This window comes from Ovis aries, chromosome 1 (genome assembly GCF_016772045.2).
Source record: "Ovis aries strain OAR_USU_Benz2616 breed Rambouillet chromosome 1, ARS-UI_Ramb_v3.0, whole genome shotgun sequence".
Classification (NCBI taxonomy): Eukaryota; Metazoa; Chordata; class Mammalia; order Artiodactyla; family Bovidae; genus Ovis; species Ovis aries.
This window is the reverse complement of record NC_056054.1, coordinates 45,973,990-45,997,190: the sequence shown is the minus strand read 5'-3', so window position 1 is coordinate 45,997,190 and position 23,201 is coordinate 45,973,990. Positions and strand designations below refer to the sequence as shown.

General features: G+C 33.5%; 1 protein-coding gene across 2 annotated transcripts in view; it reads left to right on the top strand.

Moving 5' to 3' along the window:
• The window catches only part of LRRC40 (leucine rich repeat containing 40), a 41,470-nt gene extending 18,475 nt beyond the window's left edge, over nt 1-22,995 (top strand). The window contains exons 7-15 of one of the 2 annotated variants that reach the window (XM_004002074.6): nt 2,064-2,236; nt 7,416-7,503; nt 7,624-7,669; nt 10,457-10,565; nt 13,347-13,454; nt 13,960-14,070; nt 16,297-16,374; nt 19,076-19,261; nt 21,542-22,995. In XM_004002074.6, the coding sequence (XP_004002123.1) occupies nt 2,064-2,236; nt 7,416-7,503; nt 7,624-7,669; nt 10,457-10,565; nt 13,347-13,454; nt 13,960-14,070; nt 16,297-16,374; nt 19,076-19,261; nt 21,542-21,647 (1,005 nt within the window). In that variant the 3' untranslated portion in view covers nt 21,648-22,995. The remainder of the gene's footprint in view (nt 1-2,063; nt 2,237-7,415; nt 7,504-7,623; nt 7,670-10,456; nt 10,566-13,346; nt 13,455-13,959; nt 14,071-16,296; nt 16,375-19,075; nt 19,262-21,541) is intronic. The other variant, XM_042249663.2, reaches the window with a different exon arrangement.
• The last annotated feature ends 206 nt before the right edge of the window (nt 22,996-23,201 follow it).

The following is a 23,201-nucleotide window of genomic DNA, read 5'->3' as shown; positions in this document are numbered from 1 at the left end:
AGGTTGGTGCAAAAGTAATTGTGATTTTGCATTGTTGAACTTTGCCAGTTGGTACTGGAATACATTCTTAAATAAATGGTTACATTATATATCATTTTAATGTACATTTCTTTATATCTTTGCTAATGACATTGCTTGCTGTTTATTTTATAATTATTTTAGACTATAGAAATGATGTTAGACAAAGAGAAATTTAAGCAATTTTTTTGAGTTTAGAATGGATCAGAAAGCAGCAGAAACAACTCGCCACATCAATATCAGCAATGCATTTGGCCCAGGAACTGCTACCGAACGTACAGTACAGTGGTGGTTCAAGAAGTTTTGCAAAAGAGATGAGAGCCTTGAAGATGAGGAGCATAGTGGCCAGCCATCAGAAGGTGACAACCAATTGAGAGTATCATTAAAGCTGATCGTCTTAAAACTACATGAGAAGTTGTTGAAGAACTCATCGTTGACCAGTCATTCTACAGTTGTTTGGCATTTGAAGCAAATTGACAAGGTGAAAAAATTCAGTAAATGGGTGCCTTATGAGCTGACTGAAGATCAAAAAAATCATCTTTTGTGAAGTGTCTTCTCTTATTCTATGCAACAATGAATCATTTCTTGATCAGATTGTGACTTTTGACCAAAAGTGTATTTTATACAACAGCCAGCAATGACCACCTCAGGGGTTGGACCGAGAAGAAACTCCAGGGCACTTCCAAACCCAGACTTGCACCAGAAAAGGTCATGGTCACTGTCTGGTGGTCTGTTGCCTGTCTGATCCACTACAGTTTTCTGGATCCCGGCAAAACCATTACATCTGAGAAGTATGCTCAGCAGATCGATTAGATGCACTGAAAGCTGCAGCATCTGCAGTTGGCATTGGTCAGCAGATGGGCCCAGTTCCACATGACAGCACCTGAATGCACGTCATATGACCAACACTTCAAAAGTTGAGTGGATTGGGCTGTGCAGTTTTGCCTCATTCGCCATATTCACCTGACCTCTTGGCAACCGACTACCACTTCTTCAAGCATCTCGAAAATTTTTTGCAGGGAAAGTGCTTCCATAACTAGCAGGATGCAGAAAATGCTTTCCAAGAGTTCATCGAATCCTGAAGCACAGATTTTTATTCTATAGAAATAAACTTATTTTTTCATTGGCAAAAATGTGTTGATTGTAATGGTCCTATTTTGGTTAATAAAAATATGTTTGAGCCTGGTTATGAGTTGGATACAGCTAAGCAACTGAACAATAGCAAAATAATGACTTAAAATTCACAATCCAAAACCTCAATTAGTTTTGTACCAACTTAATAGATGATGAAGCTAACAAAGTAAATTGGGACCATAGTGTAGGAAGCCTGGAATACCAGGAAAAAATATGTTTCTAATTCTTTAAGTTGCCAATTCTTATTTACCTCATCATAAGATCTGTTTAAAATTATTTACTTTTTTTTTTTGGTATTAAGTATATGCATTAACATTGTATTTAAATTTGCCATACTTTGCTTTCCCTTATGTATACTTCTATACATTGAGTTTCTTTAAACAAAATGGTGACAATGATAAATAAAGTTGTCATTTAATAAAATTAATTATCTGATAATCTTAGATTCTGCTAATGGGAAATCAATATGTATTATAACAATATATTATTATAAATCATGAATACAAATTTTGAGTAACAAACATTTATTATAATATAAATAACTTTTTAAACATATACTGATTTGTTTTAAAACTTTAGTTTTTCATCAGTATAACTCTTGGATTTGTAGTTTTGTTCTGAAAATGTAACTACTAAATCATTTCTCTACCTTAGTTTTTTAAACTTTGAACTTTCTGCTGGATTAAGCCTTTAGTTATTTTTAAATTACTAGGAAATTCTGGAAAATTTTCTTTTTTGCTGTAACTGTAAAATAGCTTAAACATAATTAAAAATTTAAGCAACTTAGTTATTAGAAAATTATGGTTTTTCCATGTTTGTCAGTGATTTGAAATTAATATTTCAGTTTTGCTTTCATTATCTAGTATAAAATTGAATACAAAAATACACATGATTGATCTTTGGTTTTGTAGGAATTACATGTAGGAGAAAACCAGATTGAAAAGTTAGGGGCAGAACATCTTAAGCATCTGAATTCTATCCTTGTGCTAGACCTGCGGGATAACAAGTTAAAATCTGTTCCAGATGAAATTACACTGCTGCAGTCTTTGGAAAGACTGGATCTAAGCAACAATGATATTAGTAGGTAAGTTTAAGAAGGAATGATATGAAATCATGTCTGTATTTGATTATAATTCATAGGTTAAAACATGCAGAGATCTTTTTTATAAGTTGAATTCAATAAATGTTTATTTAGCAGGTGTCATGTGCAGACCTACAAAGGTAATTAGATTTTGTTCTTGGCAGCAAGCTTAATATACTAATGGAATCAGTTGTATTTGCAAGTGACTCCTGCGGAGCTCAGTTGGTAAAGCATCTGCCTGCGACGCGGGAGACCTGGGTTCAATTCCTGGCTCAGGATATCCACCTGGAGAAGGTAATGGCAACCCACTCCAGTATTCTTGTATGGAGAATCCCATGGACAGAGGAACCTGGACGGGCTACAGTACATAGGATTGTAAGAGTCGGACATGACTTAGTGCTATTTTTCTTTCTAAACCACTAGAACATGAACTCGAGGATGGGTAGGTTTTTATCTCTTTTTTTCACTGCTCTAACTTCTATGTCAGTGCCTGGGTTCATGGAAGCTGCCTGATAAATATTTGTTGAATTTGTTAAATGACTATAAAACCATGGGAAAGATATGAAATACTTTGGGGACTTAAAGATGATACAGGGATCACAATTTATTGAGAAAAGTCAGGGCAGACTTTGTGTAAGAAGTAAAATTTTTAGATGATGTTATAGAACTGAGACCAGAGTGAAGCAGGTTAATTGCCTAGAGCACAGAATTTAAAAATGTACTCACTGGGGCATGCCTCACTCTAGTTGAGACATCCATCTTTCAAGGATGACCACAGTTTTCAAGTTCATATGTACGGTGGTCAGAATGACTTTGCAGGAGAAAACTACAAACAAAGCTCTGAAAGTTTAGAAAATAAATTATAGGTATATGTTCAGAGGACAGTGAGGGATCAGGTTTAGTAGGGTACATGTAGTGAGGTATTCAGGTCTTGAAAGATAAACTGAGGCCATGTGAAAGAGGTCCTTGAAATCCCTATGAAGAGTCAGTTTTCATTCGTTAAGAGATGGGGAGATTAAAAGCAAAATTAACTTGATTGTAACCTTGTAAGTTGATAATAGTGGGTTGAATGCTTTGGATAGGAGTGGGTTTATAGATAGGAATTCTAAATAAGTTCTGTTAGATTAATGTAATAATTAACTTGAAAATGCACACTTGCTATGTCCAGTTTACTGTGTTGACAGCTTTTTAGATTCCTCTCATGTAATAAGGACCTAAACTAGTGACAATGAGAATGGAAAGACAAAGAAAGATGTGAGAGGTGTGATGAGTTAGAATCTGAGTAGTATTTGGCAATTGATTGTGTTGGAGAGGCAGAGGAAGAGGATAGTGAACAAAGACTCATAAAAGCTTATAAAGACATAATATTTAGAGATGGAATTACTTTACAGATATATAAAAAAATAAAACTCAGACTTACTTAGGGTTATAAACCAGTAATCCAGTTAGGTGTCTGCAGTTTTGTATTTGGATGTCAGAAACCTGTTTTGTTATGAACAGGGAAAAGGTTAAGCAAGGTAGACTTTCTTCTTGGTTTCTATTTCAGTAGCTACTTTTAAAAGTCAGAATTGTTTTCACAGTGTACATATGGCATATGGTACATCTTGACCATCAATTTGAATACTTGGACAGTGACCATTCTTTTCAGTCACTTCTATTTATGACAATTAGTAAGTGAATGGATATCCCTAAAAGTACCTATAACTAATGAATGAAAGAATTGCTTGCCTCATAAATATTGACATGTACGTTTTTCCCCATGTTAGTCACTCAGTTGTGTCTGACTCTCTCTAACCTTATGGACTGTAGCCCACCAGTCCTCTCTGTCCATGGAATTTTTCAGGCAAGGAATACTGGACTGGGTTGCCATTTCCTTCTCCAGGGGATCTTCCTGACCGAGGGATTGAACCCACATTGCCTGTGTCTTTTGCATTGTAGGCAGATTCTTTACCATCTGAGCCACCAGGGAGTTACCTTTCTCCCCATAGCAGTTTTATTATGGCTAAATAATATGTAAAAACAGTAGAAAGGAAATATTTGAAACAAAAATGGTGATAAATACTATTTAAGTAATCAGTACAAATATTTCTGATACGTACATTTCTCTTTCTCCAGAGCTTTGGATATAAAGTGTGTATGTATCACAGGGCCTAGGACATAATGAAGCTAGTAAATATTTTCTTTACTTTCATCTAACCTCATACTTCCTAGACATTACTACTACTACTACTAAGTCACTTCAGTCGTGTCTGACTCTGTGCGACCCCATAGACAGCAGCCCACCAGGCTTCCTCGTCCCTGGGATTCTCCAGGCAAGAACACTGGAGTGGGTTGCCATTTCCTTCTCCAATGCATGAAAGTGAAAAGTGAAAGTGAAGTCACTCAGTCGTGTCCAACCCTCAGCGACCCCATGGACTGCAGCCTTCCAGGCTCCCCCATCCCTGGGATTCTCCAGGCAAGAACACTGGAGTGGGTTGCCATTCCCTTCTCCAATGCATAACAGTGAAAAGTGAAAGTAAAGTCGCTCAGTCGTGTCCAACCCTCAGCAACCCCATGGACTGCAGCCTTCCAGGCTCCTCCATCCATGGGATTTTGCAGGCAAGAGTACTGGAGTGGGTTGCCATTGCCTTCTCCGTCCTAGACATTAAGACCATTCTTTTCATTTCGTACCCCTCCAGAATCTCCTTTAACAAAATTGATTCCTTACAATGCTACCAGAGTAGTTTTTATAAAATACAGGTTATCAGCTTTTTCTTCAACTAAAAAACTGATGGTTCTCCATTGTTATAGCACTTTTCCTAATTATGTATTAGAACCACAAGAAAAGTTTTAAGAAGAAAAATGCAGATACAGTAGTAAATCAGAATCTTTAGCAGTGGGACCTTAGGATTGCCTTGGTTTTGTTTTTTAAAGTTCCTGAGAGATTTTGATACATCTGGTTTTCTAACCAACAATTAGGAATCACTGTCTTGTAAGATAAAGTCCAGGATTTTTAGCATAATAGTCAAGTACATCTCATAGTCAGACTTCATCATTCTCTCTTTTTCATCTTTGGGTCCCACAAGTATCTTATGTCTACATTGAACTGTAAATATGCTGACTTTTTCTTTCTTCATTTTCTTTACCTTAAAATGCTCTTTTCCTGCTTGACTCCCTAATGGAATTCTGTTCTTTTTAGGTCCAAATCCAGGCTTTGCTACTTCCTTCTCCCTTTAGTCCTTTATCTAATTTCTACTTCCCTAGTCTGAAAGCAGCTTTACTTGTTTAGCATTTATCTAATTTTATATATATATATATATATAATAGACAATTTGATGATTTTTGACAACTATAGGTATTGGTATAATTCACTGTCACAGTAATGAACGTTTCTGTTTTCCTAAAGTCTCTTCATACCCTTTGCAGTCAATCCACCTTTCATACACCCAACCCCTAGCAACCACTGATGAGCTCTGTCACTGTAGTTTTCTTTTTTTAAGTATCATATGAATGAAATCACAGCATATAGTTTTTGTGCTTTCTTTCATGTAGTATAATGCTTCTGTGATTCATTCGTGTGATTTTTGTCTTAGTAATTTATTCATTTTTATTTCATTTTATTTTTATACCGAGTGTTATTCCATTATACAGATATGCCACAATTTTTTCATCTCTTCAGTAGTTAGTTGATGGATGTTTGGATTGCTCTCAATTTTCTGACTGTTGTGAACACTCATGTAAGTCTCTATTGGACATAATTTTCATTTTTCCTGAGTAAATATGTAGGAGTGGGATTGCTTAGTTGTATGGTAAATGTGTGTTTGAAAAAACTCCCACTCACCAAAGTGGCTGTACTATTTTACATGCTCACCAGCAACATATGATAATTCCTGTATTTTGGTTAGCCATTTATGTCTCCTTTTCTTTTGTTCATCTGAAAAGTTTTTAAGGGAAAGGACCTTGATATCCCTACAACAATTCCTAGTATATTATAGATGCTTAATAAATTTTGAGATTTAATTTTTATGTATATCAACAGGTTTTATCTTGTATACCAAAAAAAAAAGACTTTCCTTTTTGAATGAAATCTGAAGTATATGATTAAAAATTATTCTTTATGATTTTTTTCATTTAGGAATTTTTTTATTTGCTAACATTTACTTTTTAGCACTGTCTGAGTTCAGTTCAGTCACTCAGTCATGTCCAACTCTTTACAACCCCATGGACTGCAGCATGCCAGGCCTTCCTGCCCATCACCAACTCCTAGAGTTTACTCAAACTCATGTCCATAGAGGTGGTGATACCATCCAACCATCACATCCTCTGTCATCCCCTTCTCCTTGTGCCTTCAATCTTTCCCAGCATCAGGGTCTTTTCTAATCAGTCAGAGCTTCATATCAGGTGGTCCAAGTATTGGAGTTTCAGCTTCAACATCAGTCCTTCCAATGAACACTCAGAACTGATATCCTTTAGGATGGACTGGTTGGATCTCCTTGCTGTCCAAGGGACTCTCAAGAGTCTTTTCCAACACCACAGTTCAAAAGCATCAATTCTTCAGCTTTCAGCTTTCTTTATAATCCAAATCTCACATCCATACATGACTACTGGGAAAACCATACCTTTGACTAGACGGACCTTTGTTGGCAAAGTAATGTCTCTGCTTTTAAAAATCCTGTCTAGGTCGATCATAACTTTCCTTCCAAGGAGCAAGTGTCTTTTAATTTCATGGCTACAGTCACCATCTGCAGTGATTTTATAGCCCTGAAAAATGAAGTCTGTCACTGTTTTCATTGTTTCTCCATCTATTTGCCATGAAGTGATGGAACCAGATGCCATGATCTTAGTTTTCTGAGTGTTGAGTTTTAAGCCAGTTTTTTCACTCATCTTTCACTTTCATCAAGAGGCTCTTTAGTTCTTCACTTTCTGCCATAAGAGTAGTACTGTCTACAATTTAGGAAATATTTTATAGCTCACATTCTTTTTCTAGTAATCATAATATGACAGTATTAAAACAAATCTTATTTAAAACATGTTTGGCATTTATCTTGAAAGGAAATATTTTAGGCCTAAATTAACTTGGGTTTTCTTTGACACTATTTTATGATGTAAAGCTTGTCATATGTTGTTTGTTTTATAATCAACTGCTTGGTTGAATTATGCCTATCCCTAATGTTTTCCTTGAAATCTATTTAATCTTTTATAGTCTGCCCTGTTCATTGGGAAGACTTCATTTGAAATTCCTGGCACTTGAAGGAAATCCTTTGAGAACCATTCGAAGAGAAATTATAAATGTAAGCATATTTAGAATTCAGCTCTTGTTTTTAAACTTGATATTGAAACATGCACATGATCTATTAATATAAAACTACAATGTATGTCTGGTGAATATGTTTTTATCCCCCTCTTTTCAGAAAGGAACCCAAGAAGTCTTAAAATACCTACGAAGCAAGATTAAAGGTACTCTTCTATTTTCTCCCATATATTGAAAGATGACGTGAAAAGTGGTGAAGTGTTAATTGTATATAAATTTGCATATAGTTTTAGTATAAATATTTAGAAGAAATGGCCTCTGGTAGATGTGGTTCTGATCTGAATCCATGAGACCATAAATATGCTGAAATTATGGAAACACTCTTAAATTCACAGTAATACTGTTCTGTCCTTAATCTCTGAGTTGTATTATAGGGTACCAGTTAGAAATTATAATAAATATTGTGTCAGCACCTAATGCTTTACCTTTGTAAAAGAACAAAACTTGACTATTACTGTATAAAATAAGGATTCTATTGACTGGGAAGTATATTAACAGATTTGAATAATGATGTTGAGCATCATGTGCTTATTAGCCATTTGTACACCTTTGGTGAAATATCTTGAGTTCTTTTGCCCAATTTTTAATTTTTTAATTGTTGATGTAAGAATCTTTATGTATTCTAGGTATAAGTCTCTTGTCAGATACATAATTTGGAAATGTTTTCTAGGCGTCTGTGTGTTGTCTTTTCATTTTCTCAGTAGCGTCCTTCAAAACACAAGTTTTTTTTTTTTAAAATTTTAAGTCATTTTCTTTTTTTTGCTAATGCTTTTTGTTTCATATCTAAAATTTCTTTGCAAAATCCTGTTTTATGAAGATTTTATACTTTTTTTCTTCTAAGAGGTTTATACTTTTGCTCTTAAATTCATGTCTTTGATCCACTGTGAATTAATTTTTATAAATGCTATGAGATAAAGGTCCACTTTCATTCTTTTGCATGTGATTATGCAGCTTCTGTGTACCATTTGTTGAAAAGTCAGCTTTTCTCACTGAATGGTCTTGGCATTTTTTTGTTGAATATCAGTTAACCATGAAATTAGGGTTCGTTTTAGACTCACAAGTTTATTCCATTGATCTGTATTCCTATCCTGTGCCAGTACTACAGTATATTGGTTACCATCGCTTTGTAATAAATTTTGAAATTGGAAGGTGGACTTATGTCCTCCTGCTTTATTCTTTCAAAATAGTTTGTTTTGACTGTTCTGGGTTTTTTTTGCAATCTCATAAACATTTCAGGATCAGCTTGTTAATTTCTACAAAGAAGTAAGTTATCATTCTGATAGGGATTGCATTGAATCTAGGTCCAGTTATGGAATTTTACCATCTTGTTTTTTTTTTTTTTAATCAAAAAGGCAATAAATGTAAATGTACAAGAAAATATAGTGCAAAGTAAATCTGTTTCTCACAATAGTGTCCCCCTCCCCCCGAGAGACAATTGCCTTCCTCTTTACATTCTCTTTGATGCTGATTATTAAACATGTATAATATCATATAAGGAATGAACTGCCAGTCTAGGTTTGATGCAGGATACAGGATGCTTGGGGCTGGTGCACTGGGATGACCCAGAGGGATGGTATGGGGAGGGAGGTGGGTTCAGGATGGGGAACATGTGTACACCTGTGGCAGATTTATGTTGATGTATGGCAAAACCAATACAATATTGTAAAGTAATTAGCCTCCAATTAAAATAAATAAATAAATAAATAAAAGTAGCTCTTTGGAAAGTATTGAGAATATTCTATTTTAATATATAATCATGCTAATATAAATGTACATTTAAAAATAATGTTGGGTTTTGTTGCTGGTTTAATATTGTCTCTGCAGATGTAATTTGGCAGTATATATTACATATTCTTTGAAGTGGCATAAGCAGACCGCTAGGGCGCTTCTAAATAGCAAAGCACTTCACTTGAAATCAGTGTTGTCCTCTGTGTTGTTTATCTCTATTCGATAGTCTGTCATTTATTATGTTACTGTATGTAACATAATGTATTTGTGTGGAAAAAATAGTTTAATAATTATTGACTGATGAATGTCTGGTGAGCTTAAGGCAAGAGAAGTATACTTAGTATCATTCAGCAAGTTTCATTAAATGCCTGCAGGGTTGAGGAAAGATCAGGGATACCGCTAATTTTTTTTTAATGTTCTTTTGGCAAGCCTCTGTTCTTAATGTGACTATTAAGACTATTCCATGATTTCCACATTGCTAAAAATTGTCTTATTTTATTTATGTCTAAATGGCTGAAGTTTCTTTCGCCAAAAAATCACCAAGCCATTTCTTTTAATTGTGGATGATTTTTGTTTGTTTTGCTTTTTATGCTGTGTGATGACAGTGTTAAACATTATACAGTCTTCAGAAGTTGGTGAAGGAGTTGACTATATGTAAATGTGAGTGGGTATGCATATTAGGAAATATCTATTGAGAATACAGTCTTATATTTGCTAGGAAAAATCTTAGTAAATATAACTAATGTACCAAAAGCTTACTAGGCTATGCAGATTGCCAGATTTCAAATGATTGGGGATAATCAGCTTCATTGTGTCCTAAACTGAAAAGATAGGCAGATGCCTGTTTGGTAGACATTTTTGGAAAATAGTACTTTTCCTTTGTTAACAAATTCCTTTGTTGGAAGGAATACTATTTTTGCTTGTCATTGTTTCTTCTAAGACATTGTAGTTATTCTTTATCCTTTCCTACTCCTAAATTTTCTTATGGTAAGATTTATTAAAAGATTTTGAACTTTTTATCTTTTTTCTATTAAATAAAGATCAAACTCTATACCTAGATTTGAGTTATTGGAAATAAAGCATATGAAAAGACATTTTCACCAATAGTATCTAAAAATCATGTGTACTCTTTTAAAGTATTTTCAGGAATTTTTAAATGACTTTGTAGTATAAATATTAGTTTTATATAACTTTTCTTTTGCCAGATGATGGACCTAGCCAAAATGATTCTGTTACTGAGACTGCCATGACACTGCCAAGTGAATCTAGAGTCAATGTGCATACCATCCTCACATTAAAAATGTTAGACTATAGGTATGTAATTCATTTTCTTAAATGTTGTAAAACACATAGGTAACTTTCAGAAATAATTCTTCGGCGAAAAGGACAGTTGGTGAAGAAGAATTCATCAGAGTGCATTAGTACTTAGAAGAATAGCAGTTGCAAAAAAAGAGATGAGATAAAAGCATATTAAAAGTACAATGAACTTAATCACCATTCCTTAGGTGATTTGTGTTTATTAGGCTTAAGGAGATTGATATATGGTTATCAGTAGTAATTTTTTATAATAACATTTTATAACTGTAAAATATGAGACGCAGTATTGTTTGGTAATAAAATTTTCTGACTTAGTAACTAGCATCCAGAGAGAATTATACTGGAGGGAGGTCATATATTGGTAACTAAGAAGTATAAGTATCATTTATTTAATGAATACCTCAAGCAGGCAAAGCTTGAGAGGTTGTACTCTGTTTATATATCTGAATTCAAGTCAAATAATATATTATAATAATGTGCTCTGGTGGCACATATATAAAACCTGAAATAGTTACAATGTTGGTATGTAAACCGAGGGAGAAGCCTAATGATGTTTATATATTATGGGCATGTGTTTGACTGGAGAAAGAAGATATACCCATGTGGAAATTGGAAGTGATTGTCAAGTATTTGTCAGTACTGTCTAAGGCAACAATGATAAAAACAGCCAGTACAGTCAGAAGTCTTTCAGTGATTAGCTCATGCTTTGGTATTGTAATGAAAAGAATACAGTCTCAAGTCAGATAGTGACAAGGTTTATTCAGTTATCCACAGAACCATCATCAATTCCTGGCCTCTTTTCCTTAATGTGTAGTATCAGTGGGTACTACCTCCTCAGCAGTCAGGATACAGTCTCCATTTCATATTTGCTGTGTTTCATTCACATAGAAATCACTACTCTAAGCCTTCCTTCTTTGACACTGTAACACAAGATAGTACTCATCCATAGTTGTAGTTGTGTCCTTTTCATAACATACTAGTGTAGTACTTTAGTATGTTTTATTTTACACATAATATACCCATTTATTCAGTAGATATTTTTGGAACTTACTAGGTACCAAATTCTATGTTAGGTTTTGTAATATACCAAATGTTCAGACAGACTTGATTCCTGTCTTGGAATTTCTTGGCTTAGAATTCCTTTTATCTCTGGCTTCCACTCCCCCTGCTCTGCATGGATATGATTTATTGAGTTTATTGAGTTTCTCTTCTATGCTGAACACTATGCTACTTTACATATGCTCTTTCTTTTAATTGTTATAAGCAATCTATAAAGTAGTATTGATACTTTTTTTGGGGGGAGGGTTAATCATTCTCATTCTTTAAAGGCACAGATATCACAAAAGCATAATAAAGGTAACACTTAAGACTATATATCTTAGGTTGTTTTGATTCTAAATTTATTGTGACTTGTTTTCCTTGGAGACTTGAATTGGACAGAAGTATTCTATTTAAGGTATAAATTATTTCCCAATATTAAGGCATAAATGCCTTCAACTGAAGTTTTTAAAATAGCATAACTCTTCAAACTTTAATTTAAATAAATCAGTTCTCTGCGACTTGAGCAATTCTGATCGAAAAGGTAAAAGTGCTCCATCTGCACAGCAGAAAATGGAACCCAAAAGCAAAAGTGGAAGCATAATAACGGTGAAATTTAGGCTTTTTATCTTTCTGTATTATAGTGCTTTTCTTATACAGTTCTCCAGCATCACACATTATATGTAATATTGTTTTCTTGTTCATACAGTCATTCATTTTTGGCATTCCTCTGAAGATTCTTTTTAGTGGATGAGGTTAGGAATTAAAAATTGTAACAGAAGAACATAGGCATAATGCCCAATTATAACACCAAATTGTTAAATTTGCAAATGCCAGAGTTCTACTATACTTTCTTAGTAAAATTATATTTTATTGAAAATATAACTGAAAATTTTAATCGAAAAGAAATGTAATGAAATTTAATGAAAAGAAAATGCCTTTAGATTCTAACTTCATGGAACTGAGGTTTAAGGAAGGTAAATTAACAAAGTATATTAATGAAAAAACCAGAAATAGTTTAGTCCAAGGCCATAACCCTGTGTACTTAGTCACATGCTAAGTGAGGGAGAAACTGGTTTAGGTTATGAGAAAACTAGTTTAGTATCGTGCTAAACTTTTAAAAATTGATTGCTGTCTGCAGTTAACTCTGTATCCAAAGAAAGTTGACAGCTAAACTCTATTAAGAGATTTTTAAGAAAGGAGGCGAGATAGTTTTTAAAATTAAAGATTTAGCTGTTCTCTGCAGTACAGGAATCCCAGTTACTGTTCCTTTACTGTATGAATCTTGGACATCTTAGACTTTAAAGGTATCTGTTTTTATTCATATTGAGTTTATGACTGAGTTTATGTCACACCAAAGGTGTGACACAAAGTGTTATGACACAATAGGTTGTCTGAATTCCTAACATTTTGTGAGTTGGTAGGTTTTTGTTGTATTCTTTACAGAACTTCATAATAAACTACCTTGAAAAATCTCCTTATGAAATCTTTAAAGGCCTTTAAAATGAACAGCAATAATCATGTCTTTCCAGATTGCTGAGAATGATGCACTTTAAAAAAAAATTATTTGTTTGGTTGCACCAGATTTTAGTTGAGGCTGTCTGGATCTTCAGTCTTAGTTGGGGCATGTGGGGTCTAGTTCCCTGACCAGGGCCCACTGCATTGGGAGCATGGAATCTTAGGCATTGGACCACGAAGGAAGTCCCAGAATGATGCATTTTTAAACCATTTTTCATTTAGTGATAAACAGACAGCTTTGATTCCTGATGAAGTGTTTGATGCGGTAAAAAGTAACATTATCACTTCGATTAACTTCAGTAAGAATCAGCTATGTGAAATTCCCAAAAGGTAAGAACTGTTAATGATGCTATTTCTATTAAGCTGTGACTCATTCTCAGTTGTACTTACATCTTAGTTGCAATAATAATTATTTTTCATAGTTTTTTAATAGAAAGTCTACATAAAATACCTTACATTGTTAATATTTGAGGGATTTGGTAAAATTTACTTAAGTATTTCCTGAGATAGGAATTAATAAAATATTGCCCAGATTTTGGTGGAAAGTGCAGTGAGTCCATAATTAGTTTAAATATAGACTGAATGGTTTCTTAAACTTCAACATACATTTAAAGTCAAATAGAAATTCCTGGACAGATAATATTGCAGCCATTTTTAAAAATCTATTTTTATCAGTTACACATCTAAACTGTGATTTTTTGTGAGAAAAGTAAAAGTTACAGAAAATCTTAATTAGCAAAAATAATATAAGCTTTTTTTCTCTATGGTCAGCTTGTAGTTTTAAAGTTTTGACAGTGAATTCAGGTATTAATATTTAAAATTATTATTGTTTCAGGATTGTGGAACTGAAGGAAATGGTTTCTGATGTCAATCTCAGTTATAATAAGCTTTCCTCTATATCCTTGGAATTATGTACACTTCAAAAATTGACTTTTTTAGATCTCAGGTATTTATTGATACTATTGCTTCCCATTTTTAATAATAATTTGTATTTTACCTGATTTTTGCCCTTTCCCTCATGTTTTCCTAAGAAACAAAATTGGTCTTTATTAATAAAATTTTAGGAGTAATCTAAAAGTAAGCATTTAGGAAATATTTTAATCAGATGTCATTTGAAGTTATGTGATAAGACAGTTATTTAAAATATTAGGACATACTGACACTTTATTAGATTCATACTTAAGCAAAATTAAAATAGCGCATGGAAAGTATTTGCTTTATATTGCTTTTTTCTTTTTTAACATAAAACTGTCCAAATGCTAAGCTGGCACAATAGCTAGCATGACTTTATCATAAAAAGAACCCATTTGGTTTCAAAATATATTAACCACGCAAGGCAAGTTAAAGAAAAAGAACACTATGATTGGCAGCAAAAATGAAACTATTTAAGGCTCTACAGAGGTAATAGAAAGTTTAATTTAAATACGTCCTAAGTTTAAGTGACAGGATCAGAAGTGTCACAGGTTTTTGAGGGTGATAATAGGTATTTCAGGGTCAGATACTCGTTTATTTTCTTAGGCTTTAAAACTTGGTTTGTAAAGTATATTTCTATTGCCTGGGCTTCTTACTGCTCATGTATGTTGTTACTAGGTGTGGTTTTAGTTTATTAAAATGTAACTGCTCTTGCTCCACTCACACAATAGTTAAAATTACAATAAGCTAATTATATCTGTTTGAAGATTAATCTTCATACAGAGACAAAAATTTTTTCCTTGTGCAGTTAAAACAAGTATATTAGCATATATGCTCTTGCTAAATGTGGAATTATTTCTATTTTCCACGGACAGTTACACTGGCAAAACATTTTAAAATCACATTTTAGTTCAGTATTAAATGGAACAATGAGAATGAATCCCTGCCCCAGTGCTGCTGACTTTATTTCTTTTCATTCCATCCTTGTGTGTATATGTGTGTCTATCTATGTGTGTGCCTCTGTCTATAACTATACCTGGAAATTTCTAATTAAGTGACTAAAATATGCTTATATCAGTATGTATAAGACTCTAGGAGAAGATACAGACTATCATTTGGTATTCAACACGGATTAATAAAGACAATAATGGAGAAAAATACAGAGAAAAGAAAAAAGGACATATGTTGAGTTGTACAAAGTATGGCATATTAATATATTAGGCTTCACTTCTGAATGCAAAGATATAGGTTAGAGAAAATTACTCAGTGTGATGGATACCCATCTAGTTGGAGATAATTTTCTCACAAATGTTTTCTATTAGTAGTAGTTTTGGGGCTTCTCTCTGGTGGCTCGGTGGTAGAGAATCCACCTGTGGATTCAACGGATGCAGGAGATGTGCATTCAGTCTCTGGGTTGGGAAGATCCCCTGGAGAAAGAAATGGTAACCCACTCTATGGGTTTTCCAAGTCCATCCTTGGAAAATCCCATGGACAGAGAAGCCTGGTGAGCTACAGTCCATGGGGTCACAAAAAGAGTAAGACATGACTTAGCAATCAAACAGCAACAACAGTAGTAGTTGTATGGCCTCTAGAATATTTCTACCTTCTTGTTAACCTAAATTTTTTCCCAGATCATTTCAGTGGTAAATGAGATTCCCTTTACTTCTGTGTTTTATTGTAAGATATTGAAAAGTTACACATTGTGCAAATTAAAATTCTGAACTAAAAGTAGAAATGGTCTTCCTTATATAGTAGAAACAGTCTACTTATATAGTAGAAAACTCTAAGTTTCTAAATATACAGAATCTCTTTTGCATTTCTGTTTCATCTTTTTCATGTAATTTTTCCGTTATTCTTCAATTATTCTATATATGAAATATTTGTATTAATCAAATACGTAGAATACTTGTGAGGTCAAATAATACAGTATTTATAGGCATGACCTAAAGGGCTCTGACTGTGGAAAGTATTGCTGATTACAATTTGAAGTAGATAAGGGATTAGTTTACAGTGTTTACTCTGTTAAATCTATTATTAAAGAGTTGTTTGCGTTACCAGTTGGTTGCACTTTGGTATTAGGATTAGGCCCATTGATCAAATACGTAAAGCTGTTGACTAATTCCGAATTCTCAGGACACAGTCTTAATGAAATCAAGAATTGACAAACTGAGCTATGTACATTTTTGTCCAATCAATACTTTAATTATAAAGTTGGACAAATTTTCAAATTTTGTAAATCATCTTTTTCTCTCTAATTTAGGAATAATTTTTTAAATTCTTTGCCTGAAGAAATGGAATCATTGACACGGCTACAAACTATCAACCTTTCCTTTAATAGGTAAGAAACAGCTTACTCAGTTATTCTGTAGAAAATTTGTAGATCTTACTGGAGAATACTAGAGATTACTAGAGAATAAAGAGACAAACAAAAAGGCTGTATGTTTTTTCCTCGTTTAAATATCCAGGTTTTTTGTCACTTAGTTCCACTTAGAGTTAAAAGTGATGTTGCCGTTTTAGAATTTTCACAACTGATGTCTACATTTTTTTGTTCCTTTTAACTATTTTAAGAAACTTGTAGCCTGGTAGGAAGACAGATATGCAAATAAATAGTTCTTATTGCTACGGAGGAAGCACAGTGCATACATAGGTATTTCCAGAGATTACTTGAAGGTAGAGGAGGTCGCTCTGAAACTGAGGCTTGGAACACACAGGGACATGGCATCCTATGTAGAGCAAGCAGCATGTATTGATGCCCAAGGATGTGAGAAAATGATGTGTTTGGGACCCTTCAAGAAGTTTAGTATGGCTCAGAACAAAAAGTGAGGTAGCAGAAGACTAGAATAACAAATGATATTGGATGTGTAGCAGTAGCCAGCCCTTTCAGAGCTTTTTATGCTAGTGAAATTTAGATTGCATTTTGTGAACACTAAGATATAATAATTAGTGAAAGTGAAATTTGCTCAGTTGTGTCCGACTCTTTGCGACCCCATGGATTATATAGTTTGTGGAATTCTCCAGGCCAGAATACTGGTGTGAGTAGCCTTTCCCTTCTCCAGGGGATCTTCCCAACCCAGGGATTGAACCCAGGTCCCCCACATTGCAGGTGGATTCTTTACCAGATGAGCCACAAGGGAAGCCCAGTGTAATAATCAAGAATAACTAATTTTTATTGGGAGCTTATTTATTAATATTTATTGTCTGCTGACACTGAACTAAGTAGTTTATGTGTATTACCTCACTTAATCTTCACAAAAGCCCGGCACGGTAGGTTCTATTACTATGTCCATTTAGAAATCGAGGAGTGTAGAACTGGGATTTGAGCCCAGGTGGTTTGACTCCAGAAGTTGGGCTTTTAACAATGATGTCATATTGTTTCCTATGATGAAAGTTGATTCTGGTAACAATTTAATATAAATAGTAGTGGCTAACATTTATTATATTACAGATGCTGTCCCATGACCTTTGTATACATTCATTTAATCCTTGTAACAAGTATATAATTTTAGTGCTGTTATTCATGCTCATTTACAGATAAGAAATCTAAGGCACAGTGATGTTAAAATACTGCCTATTAATTTTTTTTCTGTCTGCTCAGTTATTTGTGTTTTCTCGAGTATAGGTTATACCTTTGCTGTCATTGTTTAAAAATATAAGTACTTCTCAGATTTTTCTAATTTTTATTTGTGAATTGAACTGTCAGTTCTCTATTGATATGAACTATCAGTTCTCTATTGAGTTGTGTATTCTAATTTTTATTAATTGAACTATCAGTCTCTATTGATATGAACTATCAGTTCTCTGTTGAGTTGTCTATTGAGCTATCAGGGCCTTCCCTGGTAGTGCAGATGTTAAGACTCTGCCTGCAATGCAGGAGACCTGGATTCAGTCCCTGGGTTGGGAAGATCCCCTGGAGAAGGAAATGGCAACCCATTCCAGTATTCTTGCTTGGAGAATCCCATGCACAGTGGAGGCTGGAGGGCTACAGTCCACAGGGTCACAGAGTCCGACTCGACTGAAGTGACTAAGCATGCACTCATGCATTGAGCTATCAATTGCATTGTTAATTAATGTTTTTGGGGAGCTGGCAAAACCTAACCTTAGCTTCTTTGTTAACTGGTTAGCTGCATCATTTTTAATTACTTTGTTCATGTTTTGTGGGAGAAGTTGGAGGGACTACTCAAGATGATTTGGTCCATCTGTACCTCTGGTTATTGACTCTTCAGTCCCGCTGTAACTTCAGAACTTCCTTAATGAGTTTACCCTTCATTGTAGTTCAGTTTTTTTTAACATCAAGGCAGCAAAGGAAGGGCAGTATGGGGAAGTGAAAAGGCCACCACTATACAGCTCTCCTTCACCACATCCTTCTCTTTTCCAGTTGAGGCAGCAGTTTGCCTCACGTTAAAACCAAGCTAGTTTCTTTTCCCCCCACCCAGGGATCCTGAAGTGTTACTGAAAATTGCTCTGAGAGCCATCAACTTTCCCAGCTCTCTTGCGGCCTCTTCAGGGTTACTTTGGATAAGAAGCCAGCAACCTAGAGTTGTTTTATAATGTTTTCAAAAACCAAAATGAATGTATTTTTGATTGTTGAAGCCTAAGTCAAAGCAAAGAATAAGTCTCTTTTACTCTAAATATTGGCAGTAATTCTGTTTCATAAGAAATAAAAGTAAACTAAGGAAGAATACCTACATGGAGACATTTTATAAAGAGCATTTCAGGAAGATTTCCTTGTCTCCTGAATGAGAAAAGAAAAACATGGGAGAATTTACTCTGAACTTTTGTTTGATTTTTTTTTGTATAGTCAATGGAAACTGCAACAATTTAACATATATGTCCACTTAACATATATTTCAAGGGTTCCAAAGCTTATCCATTTTTAAGAATTTTCTGAAAAATTTAAGTGCAGAACTTATACCAAATTAAAGCAAACAAACAAAAAAACCCCTTACATTAAGAAAGCTTTATGTCATTAGATCAAACTTCCATCCTCTAGGGGATAATTTTGCCTCTGATTCCTGTTTGTTCTGTTCATATTCTAATAGGTTCAAAATACTACCTGAAGTTCTGTATCGAATTCCCACACTTGAAACAGTTTTGATTAGTAATAATCAGGTTGGAGCTTTGGACCCTCAGAAAATGAAGACAATGGAAAATCTGATCACATTGGACCTTCAAAATAATGACCTCCTACAGATTCCACCAGAGCTTGGTAACTGTGTGAACTTAAGGTAAATGCTAAGTTTTTTCATTTATTCAGTTGTGGAAGTGTTTTTGTTTCTTTTTGTTTGTTTGTTTTTTGAGGTACTCTTGCAGGCAAGTTGAAATAAAAAATGTAATGTCCTGTTAAAAATAACAAGTAACAAAACTCTGAATCCCAATTCTGTTTTCCAAATTTCACCAAATGTATTTTTTAGTTTTGTTTATATAGCATGCTATATGTATAAATATAGTACACATCTGTCATACATGTTGATTGTTTTTAGTGACACTTCTCTCATTCCTCTGTATGTGTATAACCTGAAACCACTGCATAGAAACATCAGGGAAATGTCAACTGCTTAGCTGTGCAGATAGGGATTTTAAAATCTGATTATAGACTACTACCGCTTGTTTCAAGCCCTGCACGGTCTTTCTTACTCTGTGTTTGCTACTACCTCAGCCTCAAGTGCCTTTACCCTGCCTCTGTCAGTAATCAACCTAATTATCACCTTTAAAAACCTTTCCAAACTCCAGGCAGAGTTAGTCAAGCCTAAGATTTCCCATCCTGCTTTGTTAGGACTCATTTATATCATTTCTTTGTCCTCCTATACAAGAGTTATCCCAGTGCCGAGAAAGTGGTAAGCACCTAATGAGTACTTGTTAAATGAATATAAAGGGAATTTGAGACATGAACAGCAAGCCTAGTAGTTAAACAGAATGTGTCAGAAAATTTTAATTATTGAAAACTGCATATAATGGTTTAACATTTTAGTTTACTAGGGCAGCACTGATATCTTTGGTACCTCAATTATTGAATTATAGAAGGCAAGTGAGTTGATTCTTGTTATGTTCCATAAGTGTATTCTATAAAGTCTTTGTGAAAACCAACTTAACAAATACTGAACCATTATTCCCTAGGGGAAGCACAGAGTTAGGCTCTTTCAAGCTTCTGGTCACATTTTCATCAACCAATCCTCACATAATCTTGTGTTATGTGTGTTTCTGTTAATACATCTTAATAGATGCCTTATTTAATATTGTTGATTCATTCATATTGAATTATGGCTAAACAGCGCTATGATTTATGCCTGAATGAAGCTTATCTAACGTGTGTGTTTCCCTGTAAGATACATGACATCCTTCTTGTGCTTAGAAAAACTAGAAATACGTCAGCATTATGCTTGCAGGCTGTATTAAACAGCAAAATCACCAAGAAAAAGTACAATAATACAAAAAAAGTCACACTGAATAGACGATGGAAGGAACACTTGTTTATGGTATGAGAGCTGATGCAAGACAAAGCGTCACCTTTTTTGTCCTCAGTGTCAAGTGACTCAAATTTTTTGCTGCTCTGTACATGTCCAAAATGATCTTCAAAGTGCCTCATGTATTCATTTGGAGGTGACTAATAAATTTTAGTGAGCAGGCAAATCAACAAATTTGGAGTCTAATAAGTAGTGAAGATTGACTATAATTAACTTTTTTTCTATAAATTGAGAAAATCAGTCTTTAAAAGAATTCCCATAGCACACAGATATATTTGAAGATATAATTTAGATCTACTGTATAATATGTTGTGAATCCTTTGATGTTTGTTTATATAAACAGTTGTTAGTGAAAATTAAGAAAAAAATCTCTTATAACTTATTTCATTAAATTTAATAAGTAAATCAACCAGCCCTTAGATCTTAAACTGCACTCATTTCAGAACATTTAAATAGATTCTATAAGTGCATCTGGTCAAGGGAGGAAGTACAAAGACAGACGTGTTAATGTTGCTGGTGTGGATAGGATATATTGACTATGTTATAGTCTTTGATATGAGTATTTGTCAATTTGCTCATTCTAACGTGTGTAAATATAATTCAACCATTTAGTATATGGTCATTATAAGATTGAGGAGGTGATGGGTAAAATAATGATTCATATCACAGCTCTTCTATTTAATAACTGTAATCTTGGACAAGTCTTTCTTATCTTCCTGAGCTTGTGTTTCCTATTTATAAAATTGAAATATTAATGGTGCTTACTTCATAGAATTGTCAAGATCTTTAAGAGAGTCAGTGAATGTAAGTTACTTAGAACCATACCGTTCACGTAATGAGTATTCAGTTAATGTTATTTCAGTCATTATTATAGTTACAATTCTGTTTAAATGCTTAGACTGAAAAGGGACAATTAAAAAAAAAATACACATATTTTACTTATGAAATAGTAAATGAAATTAGAAGAAATGCCTCCCTAATGGAAAATGTTAAAATTCTGATTTCTCTCTTTTGTTAAAATTCTGATTTCTCTCTTTTGTTTAGGACATTGCTACTAGATGGAAATCCATTCCGTGTTCCTCGAGCAGCCATCTTAATGAAAGGAACAGCTGCTATTTTGGAATATTTGAGAGACAGAATTCCTACTTAAATTGGAGTCATTACATAATCTTGGTCATGTTAATTCTTAGACTTCTTAAATTGATAACTAACATTTTTCTAAGGTATTATCTTCATTTATGATGGTGTAACCACGTATTGTGTTCATACATTTGTTCTAAATGTTTTGCATAAGATTTATGCAAAAATAATTCACTCATTCCCACATAGCAAACAGTTTCTTCAAAAGTGAATTTTTATTTATTATATTTAAATATTTTTATAATGACAAAGCATTTTTATAGAGATGCTTTTCCCATTTCTACTTGTGTTACGTATATTATGACCAACTGACTTGAATATGACCATCTAATTTCTATCTTTTCTTTAAACTTTTTTTTAATTTCTAAATTTTCATTGACTATACAATTGAATTTTATTTAATACTGTTCTTTGGCTTTTCATTATCCATGATAAGACTTTTGTGATATGGTTGGTATCAATATAAGTTTGAAATTAATGTTTATTGTTTTGTTTTAATATAGTTGAAATGTTTTTTCCTAGTCTTTTTTCCATGTTTCATGAAATCATTTTACCAGGGTTTCTAATGTCACAGAAATGGTACACAAGATATAGTTATTAGTGGAGAAAATAATAGAAGTGTTGTTTTAATTGCTCTCACAATTTTGAATTTAAAACTTGATTGGACTTTTTTTTTAAGATGCTTAGTACTAAAGTACTAAGTTTCCATACAACAACCTAGTATTTCTAGATTCAACACATTTAAAGAAATTAGATCTGCATATTTTTCCCTCAGAGTGTGAGCATTTAAACGATACCTTTTGTCCTTTAAAAAAAAAAAAAACTAAAATTTTATTAATTTTATAGATATCAGCAACAGAAAATAAGAGCATATACCGCATAGAAATCTTGAAATGTGTTTTATTTAAATACTAAGCAGGTATTTGTATGTATAATTACTCTGTTGATGTGTTCTAACCCTTCCTTGTGCATTTCTTTTTAATTTCCAAGGTCTTAATTTTTTAATTTGCTAGTAATGTTAGTAAGACTAAATTTGTAGTCATGCGGTAATTTTCTAAAAAGTAATTTGTTATAGATGAACCGATTTAATAAAAATTAAATATAAACATTTGTATTTACACCAAAAATGTCAGAAGTAGGCTAGTCAGTCATTATAAAATGTACTGTGTGATTCTATTAAGTAACCAATTGATAGACGGTATTAACTAGTTTATATAAATAGATGGGTGGACAGGTAGGTAAGTAGATAATGGATGGATAGCTTGCTTTTGGGTGATTGAGACATAATCATATTATGAAAAAATCATTGCTAATAAAGATAAATACTACATGTTCATTAAAAAGTTACATTTTTCAAATATTGATTACAATGTTTATGTTTTTGGTTTAAAAGAAATATTCCCTTTTCATACAACAACTCTGTTGCTGCCTAAGAAATCAGCTTCCATATTAAACAGAAGACACTTTACAATAAGGTGACATTTTATTATTTATACAATAAAGAGACTTTTATGTTATTCAAAACACTTTTTTAAATACTGAAAAAGTTGAGTACATCAAAGCC